This window comes from Patella vulgata, chromosome 2, assembly GCF_932274485.2.
Source record: "Patella vulgata chromosome 2, xgPatVulg1.2, whole genome shotgun sequence".
NCBI classification, from domain to species: Eukaryota; Metazoa; Mollusca; class Gastropoda; family Patellidae; genus Patella; species Patella vulgata.
The window spans coordinates 67,528,138-67,541,832 of record NC_065880.2 but is presented as its reverse complement, the minus strand read 5'-3'; the positions used below and the strand labels follow the sequence as shown (position 1 = coordinate 67,541,832).

At 37.9% G+C, this 13,695-nt stretch overlaps 1 protein-coding gene across 1 annotated transcript; it reads right to left on the bottom strand.

The window, feature by feature from the left end:
• Nucleotides 1-418: 418 nt before the first annotated feature.
• Nucleotides 419-4,354, bottom strand: LOC126811216 (galactoside alpha-(1,2)-fucosyltransferase 2). The gene is made up of 2 exons (XM_050536790.2): nucleotides 4,149-4,354; nucleotides 419-3,526 (listed from the first exon to the last, which is right to left on the bottom strand). The coding sequence occupies exons 1-2, from the start codon at nucleotides 4,201-4,203 to the stop codon at nucleotides 2,481-2,483; spliced, it is 1,101 nt and encodes a 366-aa protein (XP_050392747.2). The 5' UTR covers nucleotides 4,204-4,354; the 3' UTR covers nucleotides 419-2,480.
• Nucleotides 4,355-13,695: the final 9,341 nt, after the last annotated feature.

Sequence of the window (13,695 nt, the reverse complement as noted above, 5' to 3'; positions counted from 1 at the left end):
GTCAAAAATTTCCTTTATAACACACTTTCGACACATTATTTTTCCAATTTTTTTAATTTTTTTTTTTGGGGGGGGGGGGATTAGCCGAAACGTCTTAGACCAAAATGCTATTGGCCAAACATCCTAGGCCGAAATACCTCGGTCGAAATACACCGTTTACGCAATGTCAAGGCCGTTGGTAGAAAGACTCGGCAATCTCGGTTACCCACGTTTCATACGGCTCATAGTGTAGATCAATCTGTTTCACAGAGATATTTTAATATATTGTCTCTGTTACAGATGACTGTTTCGACACGTGACGTCACATCACACGGCGTCAATCATTGTTTACATAAGATGTTACTGATTCCGGCTAAATGGTGAATTTTATTTATTTTATTACCCATTTACACTAAATAGGAAATGATTTTTACCAACAAACAATTCAAACGTCTTTATTTATTTTTCTAATAAATGAAAAAAAATGTTTTAGAATTAAATTTGACAGAAGAAAAAAGTTAATATTTGGGACTCATTAAGTCGCATCGATGTCATCCTTATCACCATCTCTTATGATTATTAAGTAAATATATGAATATGTTTGAAATGTGATTTGATCAGAAATAAAACATTACCAAAAAAACTTGAGCACGTCCAAATATTCAAATTTGATGAAAATCAATTAAATATACAATGCAATTTGAAATAGTAACCCATTTTAGTAGATTTGGAGTATATCATATACGATTTGGGATGTCTGCTCGAGTGATGTAAAAAAAAAAAAAAAAAAAAAAAAAAAGTACACACGGAGATTGTCTGATCCCTCGTGGTTAGTAAGCGCTTGGTGTATATGTTGATTAACTTGGTGGTGTACAACAGTTTCTGAAATAAAAACTTAAAAAAAAGACGTGGCCAAGTCACGTGACACATGTATGACCTTTTAATAGATTTTTTTTATAGCTAGGATATCCCTAAGCAAAATACAGACGCTAGATTAAATGTCTCGACTTGGATTCAGTCGGGTTTTTTTTGTAAAGGCCTTTTTCGAGGTCAGCAAAATATTGAATAGCGAGCAACACAGATCGATTGAATTTCAATTCCACATTATCTTTCTGAATATTGAACGGAATAGGACCACTTTTGGATTAATATTCACGAAATTTTTAGGGGAATTTTCTGCATCACAGATTTTGATTGGTAAGTTGATCTGAAGTCGACCAATCACAGTCGGACATGCCTTATAAAGAAATGTATTTAGATCAAGTTTAGCGTGAACAAACGGACAATGAAAAGCAACGCCTTAAAATAAACGGAGACCTCCTGGTTATCGAGCGAGCGCCTTAATCACTGAGCCACCGTGGCCCTCTGAGTTATAATAAAGACTGCAAAGAGACTATCTATGCAGGCTATTTTATTTATTTTTTTGTATCTTATCTGAACATTTGGTCCGTGTGTAAATGATCGCGAGCACAGTGTATAGGGCTTAATGTTTAAAGAGTGGTGGACTTCGTGTATTCCAATGAGTAACCCAATGAACGCAACTTTTCGATACCCTGTGTAAACTTTGCCGAGAAGTAATTTTAACGCAGCAATACCCTGCAAAATTATATTACTCGCTTCTTCCCCCTTTCCCTTTGCGACATACGAAACAAAAGTGTTATAGACAGGTCTATCCAAGTAAAGGTCGGGTGCTAGTCCAGGGTTTGTCCAAAAATCCTCCCGACAAAGTCAACTGGGCGTTAATGTTTCACAGGCAGATGAAGCTTATAGGGCCAAGGTGTATACTATTTTTGACTCTGTCATAAACCTTTCTTACACGTGCTGTATTCTTAAACATCCGTCGTTATCCTTGACTTTTTCAATTGTGTTTAAATACACACTTTCATCTTCCCTTATACCCCCATCAGACCGAGGTGACGTCCTTACTTCGTTGCTACGGCGACGGAAAATGGTCTCAGAGCGCGTCAAGATCGCCATAAGCGTGCTAAAGGCGTGGTGGAAACGCCAGATATCGTGCTGTGGTCTCTATGGTCGCCAAAGATCGCCGAGTCACGGCGTTTGTTTTGTGCATGTTCAAAACAAACGCCAAGGTTCTGCGATCTGACCTGGAAAGCTGTGAGAATACGACTTTTTTCAAGTTTGTAATTTTTTGGGACATTTTCTCGCGTTGTGTTCACGTTTGCCATCGACCTTGTGCATTTTCTGGTCGCCGTACGGTCGCAGCAGCGCAGTAAGGACGCCACCCCGGTCTGACGGGTGCATTAATCACGAGAGTGTGCGATTGCAAGGGTTTTAGAAGTGGAAAAGCCCATTATAGAGTCTCCCTTCGTCTAAATCCAACACTGTTCACAGAGCTTCGGATAGTTGTTGCTTGAGACTAGAATAAAGTTTATTTTTATAAGAGAAAGGTTGTTTTACACTTTTTCATTGTAGATCATTGTTTAACAGACTGGATATTTTCTCATGGTGGTGATTTTGAAATTTAAAGTGCAACGCGGAAACTATAAAGGAATCCATGTAGGATAGACATGATCTCTTAGGTATATATCCCTTCGGTCTCCAAAATTTTCATCTACAATAGTTTTCGGGTAAACTGTCGTTCCGTTGGCTAACCAAGCTGCCCAAAATGTGAATGTTCCAAAGGAGGTTATAGTGTGATTTAAACTCGCTAAAATTGCCAAATCAACTTCTGGTGCATTGCCTCGAATAAAAACTGCATCGTCCGTTCCAATGTTATTTTCACACCACGCAATATCATCACTACAAACTATAAATACTGGAGACCGATACAGAGATCGAAAATAATTCTTCGCTGTTTCGAAATAGGTGGAAGTAGGAAGGTTGATTCCAACCGATCGGCTGTGAAGCAATTTGACATAATCTCCTCTCCGCACATGAATCCCAACGTAGGTACGAATGGGGATAGTAAGATTTCGTGTTCGACGAAAATTATCTAATGCCGCTTCTAATGAAAATTTTGCCATATAAGCAACACGTTTTTTAAACGTAAACTGTCGATGAATTTCCGTTTTGAAAGGTTCGAAATACCTCCACGACTGAAAGAAGCCTTCAACGAGATAATCAGTGTCATTTGGTAGACTGGTAATAGTAGATTCAAATTGATACGGATCGCGTTCGAACAACTTAGTGTAGTACAGGCAGGGTCTAAAACTATTTGAAGACTCCACCAAATTTGAAAAAATGTCCGTTAAGTTATAAGACGAAGACATCACTAACCTGAATCCATTTATGCGACCTACAGAATATATAGACGCGTATTGAAACATCGTGTTACCTAGTCTTCCAACAAATGTGTGACACAAAGATCGTTTATAGCTTGATTTTGTACTGTTGGTGTGTTTGGTATTCAATGACTCATTAACAGTCCTAGGTATGACTATCCATTTACCCTTTAAGAATAGTTGGTGATAGCTCTCAATTTTACTGTTGGCAATACTAACAGTGTCATTTTTAATGCTTGCCAAATCCAAAGAAAGCGATATAGCTATGTATATACAGAATATAACTGTCATAAAGCCACATATAACTGAAACAAAAGTAAACGCAGTAAATAGAATATATTATAAAAAAAATAATAATAATGTGACTAAATAAAACGTTCATTTTTTTTTATTGCTAGAAAACTAAATACATCCAAAGCATGCTATATTTGAGATATTAACTCATGAAAAAGACATTAAAAACATTTAACGAGAAAATGTAATTAATGTTATACAATAGCATATTCACAATTACGTTTGACTCAGCTAGAACTAGCATACCTTCGAAAACCATGACGAACTATAATGCGTGCGACTCGTTCGGGTTTCTAAAACCTATATATCTCAGCGATGGATTCTCAGATCTACCCCAAAGTATCAATAGTCAAATCACGATAAATCGAAAACAACTTTATTACCAACCGGAAAAGATCATTAAGTTCTAATGACTCTTTAAGTATTCAAAAACATAATCGAAACATCTTTTTGACCAATTTACAGGGTTTTAATTCCAGACGTCGCTTCAGTCTGAATTATTTTACATTGACAGCTTCATTACGAGGAAAGCGTCAAATGGCAGCTTTTTTTATGACACCACGAGTTCAATAACTTACAAAGACAACGAAATAAATTAGAATTCATTTATTAAAGAAAGAGAAATACCCTTACCTTTCCCCGGTCTCATTCGGAAGAGTCTGGTGCAAATTCGATGACAAGTTGCCATTTGAAACCTACAGATAACATAAAACTCAAACGAGGTTCATTTGGACAAAAACTATCTTTAAAAGGAAAAGTGACCTTCGTGGAAGTAGATACACTTGGAAGGCGCAGGTTCAAAATATCTCAAACGATTTAAATGTTTACACAGCTACGTCAACCTGCATATTTTTCAGTCTCCAGACCGAAAACAGCAAATGCATTCATGTTAATTAATTAGTTCAACTTAGGATTACAGAGTTTGTCCACACATTGTAAGTTGGAGTTCTTTTCAACTTGACATATTCACAGATATTTTTTTTCAACACGCGAAATTTTAACATTCGTTGTACGTAAGTGTCTGTTTGTGAATAGATCTAATCCCTAAAGCCTAGTGTACACGAGCGATTTCCAATTCCCGCTTATTGCAACAAAAAGATAGCATGTGTGCGTGTCCATGCTGCAGTAGCGGATCTATAGAAGCTGTGAATAGGGTGCGTGTGTCGGGGGGGGGGGGGGAGGTGTGAATCTAGGGTGCCATCCACAATCCCACCACTCAATAAATGTCAACAAAATACCTAATAAAATGGATAAAATAACCCTGAGAGCCCCGGTTAACCACAGATCGTCTTGTCTTTATAAGGGGATCACGTGGCTAAGTGGGTAAGACGCTGGCTCGCTAGCCTGGAGGTCGGGTGTTCGATCCCTGCATTGGCCGAGAAAGTTCATTCAGATTTTCCGGCGTGGTTCCCCTTGTCAGTGATGTAGAACGGAGGGCCTGACAAGGACAGCTGTCTAGTCCTTCGGATGAGACGAAAAACCGAGGTCCCGTGTATACATTGGAATGCACGTAAAAGATCCCTTGGCAGTTGGAATTCGATATAAGAGTAGGCGATAGTGCCGCTGCCCGGGCAAAATTTCCCTCATAGCACACTGTATAGCGTATGCCCGTCTTCATTAGCACCCGTGTGTGTCATTGCGACGTCAACGACTGTTGATTTTTGTCGCAGGTTACGAGTTGCCAAGATATAAAATTTATTCAGCGCCCTGAAATCGTATGCGCCAATTTTCAAAACTATTGTTCCACGAGAGATTGCTTGCTGCATACACATCGTTTGCTGTACGATTGCCTAAAAATATCTTGGAACTTATTTTACTTATTCGTTCTGAGAATACACGTAAAGTATGTTGTCCGTGAATTTTCGCCATATACTTTACGCACAACTTGGAATAATTCCTGGGTAATATTTAATGATTAATGAGTTACAAGGGCGAAGTGATTCTAATAAATTGTTGTTGTGAACGTCTGTCTACACGAGGATTTAATAAATGCTTATTCTGGTTTCAAACAAACTGATATTACCAAATTGTAAATTGATCGGACTTAAAGTCCCCGAAATATTGCCTTTTCAATTTTGATCATAATGGGCGTGGCAGCCAAAATTCAAATGACCATAGTCAAGTAACCGATTGGTCAAAATTGCTGTAATGGGTATAATTATATAGTGCATTATAATTCATATGATGTCTGGAACATTTTACCTTTTGATGCTTATAGATAAATTACAAAAAGTACAGAATACTGCAGCTAGACTTGTTGCTTTAACTAAGAAATGTGACCACATAACTCCTGTTTTATATATACATGTAATTTACACTGGTTACCTGTTAAATATCGAATTGATTTTAAGATTTTATTACTTACTTTTATTTTTAAATGTTTAAATTATTTATCTACTGTTTTAAAGACCAAAACTAGTCTCTTATGGTCAGCGCTCTTTTAGTTTTCAAGCGCCTGTTTTATGGAATTATCTACCATTTAGTTTAAGATGTTGTGCATCTATACTAAACAACAAAAAACCTCGTCAATACGATTTCAAAATCAGAGAGGCACTTTAATCAAATAATTCTAGAAAGCGACTTAAAGCAATTTTCTTTGAACAGTATGTTGACACTTTAGTGATAAATTCATCACAATCGGGTTTAAGTCCGGACTAAGGGCTGGCTAGTGCATAACGTTGACACCGTGCTGCTGTAGAAAGTCCCGAGTAACTCTGGAGGTGTTGGGACGGACGTTGTCATGCTGGAAAACGTTGTGTGGTATAACGTGGGGTCTGAGAGCTTGATCGATGTAGCGCACTGCTGTGATTCCGCCTCCTCTCCCTGGAAGAAGATTTTGGAACACCACAGGACCCACTCTCTGGTTCAGGCCGATTCCACCCCAAACAACTATGCTTGGGCCTCCCCATGAATCTCGTTCCATGACACATTGGTCAGAATAACGTTGGCCACGTCGACGCCATATTCTGGTCCTGCCATCTGCAGTTGATACGCAATACCTACTCTCATCTGTGAACAGACCAGGACCCGGTTCCTAGAAAATTCTTAAAGTAAGCACAAAGTCATGCTTCACTTTTTCTTACGTAAGAAACTTATAGAAATACCGTCCCTAGAAAATTCTCAAGACCATTCTTACGTAAGCACAAGTCAAGTATAAGTCTAAGCACATTGTGACTGGTAAAGTTTACCATAAACTGAGACTACGATGCTCTTTAACGTCACAAAAACCACTTTGGTATGCGAATTACGTCATAAATTTGTCGTCTGCTTCATTGACGTCATATATATATATATATATATATATATATATATATATATATATATGGTTCATTTCGATGCATTTGACATGTCCCCTATTCACATATAAAATGGGCCACAAGATAAAAAACGCAGACGCATACAAACTAACTGAATAATTGTGAGAGCGCCTGATCTTAAAGTAGGCCTAGCCTGTGTGTTTGTAGCCTATTGTTTACTAATTGGCAAATAAATAAAATGGTTTCAGGGTAGGCCTAGAAGCGAAATTTTCTATAGCATTCTTAATTTGAAATTTCTTCTGGAGAAGGATTTTCACTGTCTGGTAATTGTCTCTTTGGTATCAAAAGGTGTCGGAAATGCCGTCGAATAACTCTACGGTCAGCCATCTTTTTGAAGCAGAAACAGACTTAAGGTTGGTAAGCAAGCCGTATACCTTGCTTGGGACTTGTACTTAGATTGACTATGTTTAAGAACGAAGTTGTGCTTAAGTTTTTTCTTGGAACGCATAATAACGTTCTTGTGCTTATAATGAAGTCTACTTAAAATCTAAGCACAAGAACGTTCTTGGGAATTTTCTGGGAACACAAAATAAGATAAGTTTACTTAAATGCAAAGTCTACTTTTAAAAATCTAAGCAAAAGAACGTGCTTAAGAATTTTCTAGGAATCGGGCCCAGTTCGCCATTGCCTGTGTCGCCAGTTCTGATGTTGGGCAAACTGTAGACGTTCACGTCGATTGCAAGGGGGTAAGGATCGGTCCACGGCAAGGTCTACGGCAATGGATGTTCTCTCTGGTGAGACGTCGGCAAACTGTATCGGTACTGATGGGTCTTCCGTGTGTTCCCACTGTCTGACGTGCTATCTCAGATGCTTGCGTGTAGGGGTTTTGCACGTGCTGTCGCACAAAATGGCAGTCTTGTCGCCTGTGGTAACCCTTGGTCTACCAGTTCGGGTGGGGGGGGGTATGTTGGTGGCCCGAAAGCGTTGCTGAAGCCTGTAGATGGTCCGAACATTGACCTGGAAGTGATTGGCAACGGCTTGGGCAGTGTGGCCAGCGTCGAGTCTTCCAAGCGCCCAGTTCCTTTGAGCTGTCGTGAGTCGTGACATGCCGCTGACGTTGTAGTGTGAATAAAATAAAACCAAATACGAACAATCCAAACCATCAGACAAAATTCGAAGTCCTAAAAAAACGGTATAGGCAAAATAGTGTAATAAAGCAAAATAGTGTAATCAGCATATGGACTGTTCACCGTGTACAAAATACACGATAAACAGTGGTAACAGGTGTCCGGAAGAGTAAGCTTACCCTGCCTGGCGCCACACCCGCCATAGCTGCATCCAAACTATTAGGCGAAATCTCGGTAAAATAGCGTGATTGGCCAATGGACTATCGGTATGCAAAATGCACGTGATGAACAGTGTTAACGATGTTAGTAGACAAGACATTATGAATTCAACCGGGTATGGGGGTGTATTTTATAGGGCTGGACCCGGTGAACAGCACGTGCAGCATGAGTTACATGAAAATCATGGAGACCACATTACCATCTCAGAAGTCAGGTTGAGTTTTGGAGAACATTTCCTGGGTTCAATTCTGTATTTGGGAAGGAGCCTTATTGCTCAGGTAAAGTTGGAGATGTGGTCACAAATATGCAATAAAAACATTTGGCAAGTTTTATGCAATGCGTCTATTCAGAGTAACATACCAACATGACGTTTGTTTTGCTGCTTAGTATATTTTAGCAATAGTGGCGTTTAGGTCTTTCAGAAATTGTTGTGTCAATTCTATGTTTATTTTGTTGCTTATGATATTTTTTGGTTTGATTTTACATTTATATTCCCATATTATTTTCAGATAATACAGTATTCCACAGATTATAATTGGTGATGTTATATCATGAAACAGTAATGTGTATTTGTTAAAGTCAAAGTTATTATTTATGGAGAACTTTTTAGGTAGGTTTGGACGTTTTGTTTATATAGTCTTTTATCGCCTGACATTGTAGGAAGATATGTGTAAATCTTTCCCCAAGCTTCATGCATAGGCTACATCTATTGTTACTGTTGAGATTTCTCTGGTATAATATTTGTTTTGTAGGCAGTTCTGGGTGTGTTATGAAAATGACAAGGTCAAAATGGAAAGAATATAGGCATACTCACAAGTTGCTGCCATATTTTAAAGAAGTCTGTTGTTGGATATTTGTACATAATACTTGGTTTAGTAAAATCTAATTTGTTTATTTCATTGTAGATATGTTTTAATTTCGGTGTGCCTGTAAGATTGATTTTATCACGATAGTGAAGGTAAGTAGTTTTAATGCTTTTATAAATTTGTGGTGTACTTACTGTATGTGATAGTTTGTTGGATGCTAACCAACCCAAACCAATAAGCGAAAAGATTAGTCCATGGGTTTATGTTATTTTTCATGATTATAATTCTTTGGGGTGCCATTGCCCTTATTTTATTTCCTATGTTAGGCACATTTAGACCACCCATATTGCATGGTTGGTGTAGTGTCATTCTTTTCATGGTTTCTGGTGTGTCTTGGTAGATAAATCTAAATATTTCTTTATTTATAGATTTTATAATGTGTTTTGGTGGTGTGATAATTCGGCATGTGTACCAGAGTTTACCGAGTATGTAAGTATTTAATACTAAATATTTATCTTTTATTTTTAATTTATATTTTATCCATTTATCTATTAATTTTCTTAGTTTTGCCAGTATAGGTAGCCATTATTTTTTCAATATTTTTGTGACCAAACCATATTCAAAGGAGTTTTATTTGTGTTTTAATATTTATTTGTGGAAAATCTTTTCTATGTATAGTAATATTATTTTTTGTATAATTTCAGTTTTTGATGGATTTAGTTTTGATCCAGAAGCAGAGCCAAAGGATTCTATGTCTTCTATAAGGTAAGTGTATGATTAACTGTTTGTTATAATTAATGATAGATCATCTGCATGTTGAAATAGTTTTTTTTTCTTTGGGCGTGTTTGGGGTGTTGATTCCTTTTATGCAAATGTTCTGGTTTATTTGTACCGCAACAGGGTTTATGGCAAGGCAGTATATCAACATTGATAAACAACACCCTTGCCTTACACCTCTTGTTACATTAATTTCCCTCGTAAATGGGCCATTTACCTGTACCCTACTTACAGGTTTCTATAAATTATGGTAATCCATCGCCATTTTGGAATGACCATTTGGGATTTAGAGGAGCTATATAATCGACTGATAACCTGTGATTAAATATCAGTAGTTTATTTGTTTATATTTTAAATTAATTATTACATCAAAACAGCTCACAATTTAAATTTATAAGTAAACCGATTTCATCAATTTGCCCTTCTACTGATAGTGGGAAGTGTTCACCAGTGACACTGATTAGAGTGAAAAGTTTACACCAGTGACACTAATTAATTAGAACAGTCCCCCTAATCCCTTATCGAAACAATCAGATGTGGGGATAGTGAGGTTAAACCGAATGGATATCTCTGAAACGCGGTAAGGAGAACCCACCAGATAATGTGGTTTTTTTTTACCGCGGGCACTTCGCTTTTCCACATAACGTATGCGGTTTCTTTTTCCCCACGGTTTTTTTTCTATCCGCACTGATGACGCCAGACATCAATCAGCTGGACCTTTTGTTTTAACCCGTTTTTATTATGGCAAAGGGAAAAGATGACTCGCCCCCTCTTCTCACGTCAGCGATTTTATAAGTGTGTTTTAAATTGACTTTTTGATATACAAGGATTTTTTTATTTTGTGTTTTTATCAATTTTCAGGTGATTTTTATACGCCCACATCCGTTCGTCGGTCAGGCGGCCACAATTGCTTGTGGACACTCTAGAGGCTATAAACTTCAAAATATTTTGTGGATGCTCTAGAGGCTAAAGATAATATCCGATTGACTTTAAATTTATACACGGTGTTTAAGGTCACGAGACGAAGAATTCTATTGATTTTCAGCGATTTCCGATAATTACTGCCAGAGTTATGGTCCTTGATCACTTTGAAAAATCTTGTGGACGCTCTAGAGGCTAAAGTTAATATCCGATTGACTTTAAATTTACATACAGTGTTTAAGGTCATGAGACGAAGAAGACTTTTATTTTCAGCGATTTTCGATAATTACTGCAAGAGTTATGGCTCTTGATCACTTCCAAAAAGAATCTTGTAAATGCTCTAGAGGCTAGAGTAAATATCCGATTGACTTGAAATTTATACACAGTGTTTAAGGTCATGAGACGAAGAATTTTATTGATTTTCAGCGATTTCCGATAATTACTGTCAGAGTTATGGCCCTTGGTCACTTTGAAAAATCTTGTGGCCGGCTGGACGCTCTAGAGGCTAAAGTTAATATCCGATTGACTTTAAATTTACATACAGTGTTTAAGGTCATGAGACGAAGAAGGCTATTTATTTTCAGCGATTTTCGATAATTACTGCCAGAGTTATGGCCTTTGATCACTTCAAAAAAAATTTGTAAATGCTCTAGAGGCTCGAGTTAATATCCGATTGACTTTAAATTTATACACAGTGTTTGAGGTCATGAGACGAAGAATCATATTGATTTTCAACGATTTCCGATAATTACTGCCAAATTCTGGCCCTTGATCACTTTGGAAAATCTTGTGACGCTCTAGAGGAGCTAAAGTTATCATCCGATTGACTTCAGATTTATACATAGAGTTTAAGGTGTTGAGACGAACAAGTATATTGATTTTCAATGAATTTTTATGACGTGAACAGCTAAATCCATGATGTTAAAAGTTTCGTATACTAAACAAAACCAAACAAATTTTAATGGTTTTCTGATAATTACTGAATGAGTTGTTACTCTTAATCAGATTTTAGTGTATTATAAATGTATTATAAATGTTTCATTACCGAAAAAAGTAAAAATATGGGACAACTCTTGTTGACTGCCCGGACGATATAGCTGCCGTGGGCGTATGTTTCGTTGCCTGGCAACCTATCTTTGGGACACAATAACTCTCCTTCTAATTGAGCTAGAATGTTCAAACTTGGTGTAGGTGTTTATTAGGTCAATGTCTTGATGGAGTTCGAAGATGAGCATTTTCTGCTTAGGGTAAGCAGAGATAAGCAATTTGATTGGTTGATGCTTTGGAACACGATAACTTTAGTTTTAATTAAGTGAGAGTGAAAACTTTGGTGAATAGTTTTATTACATCAATACCTTGACTAAGTTCGATAATGAGCATTTTCTGCTCGGGGTAAGCAGAGCAATAGGCAATTTGATTGGTCAAGACTTTGGAACACAATTACTCTCCTAACTTAGCGTAGCCGTTAATTAGGTGAATGCCTTGATCAAGTTTGATGATAAACATTAAATGGGTCGCAACGCATATAATAATGTAATCTGATTGTATATAAACTGATTTACAGTCAATTGTTTTCATTTTGACTCTTAATTTCAAATCAGTTATGTCCAGCGAAATAAGGCCTGTGTCTCAACCCTATAGCAATTTCTAGCATCTGGTTATTCCAGTCTATTGAGCAGGCTCTCCAGTTGAATGTCTAACCTCGTTCTTTCTGGTCACTTGTTGCAAATGACGCGAAAACGCACTATTGTACACGATTCGTGTACCAATGGTAAAATGTTTATTTTGTCTTAAATATTGGATATCAGAAGCCTGTCTTTTCCTGGTAAGATCACAACATCAATGTTGATTTGAATTGACAAATAATTCGTATTTTCAACGTGTATGACTTTGGATGATATTGAGTTAGAGACTTAGCTACTTAGCCGGTTTCCTCCCACTGCTAAAGACCCCTACGCGCAAGCTAATTATTGAAATAAAATTGAACCATGTGTTAGTCCCGAAATGACCTAGTTTGTGTCGAGTGGACGTTAAACCCCATTTCTCTCTCTCTGACAGACAGACAGAAGAGCCCATTTTAATAGTCCCCTGCCATGTGACTCTGGAACCGAAATCTCACTCTGTGCCAACCTAAATTCCAGATTTTGGATGAGAGCGACCGCTGTCCTGCCAAAATTTCCCCATAGAACACTGCAAACTGCGTGGTGTATGCCCGTCTTCATTAGCCAAGTCGGTGCAGAAAAGTAGGACTTTCAAACCCCATTTTTGTAATAAATAACAGTAAAATAGATCTTATGGTTTAATCCTTTCCTTTCATTAATTTACATTTAAATGAAATTATTCAAGACTTTTCAAATTGATCAAGAGCCCTTACTCTTTTAAAATCGTTTATAATAAGACTTTTCTTTTTTGTCTCTTCAGGGCTGTAGGAAACCAAAAAATGTTGGGGAGTGGGGCGGGGGCAAGTGCTTCTGGGGGCACCGATGTCCCTATATAGTTGACGTCCCTATATAGTTGACGGTCCATGACGAACGGCAGGGTGGATGCACCTCTAGAATGCACTCCCCCAGAAAACTTTGGAAAATAGGGTTTACACTCAAGGAGAGGAACTATGAAAATTTGGCGTATTATATTTTATTTTGATATGAACATCCTAAAAATTTGAAGGAAGGAATATAAATTCATTCGTGGGCGCCTAACCAATCTCACTTGGTATTAAAGGGTGCCCTGTCAATTATTTTATGGGCGCCCATAATCTCATGGGTGGTGCACCAATCTCGGCATAATGGGCGCCCCTCCAGGATCAGGCACCAGACCAATCATGCCGTTTCAGACGCCCCATTGATCAAGCCGTGGGCACCCAACCAATCTCACGCGCCATTATGCATTGTGTGGGGCCCGACAATTATATATTATCATTAAAAGGCACCCCACCAATCATGTCTTTATGGGCGCCCCTCCGGGATAAGACACCCCACACATCACGCCGTTTTGGGCACCCCATCAATCAAGTGTGATTCATTATGAGGCACCTCACTATTTGGGGCGCGGTTCATATATAAAATGTTTGGCG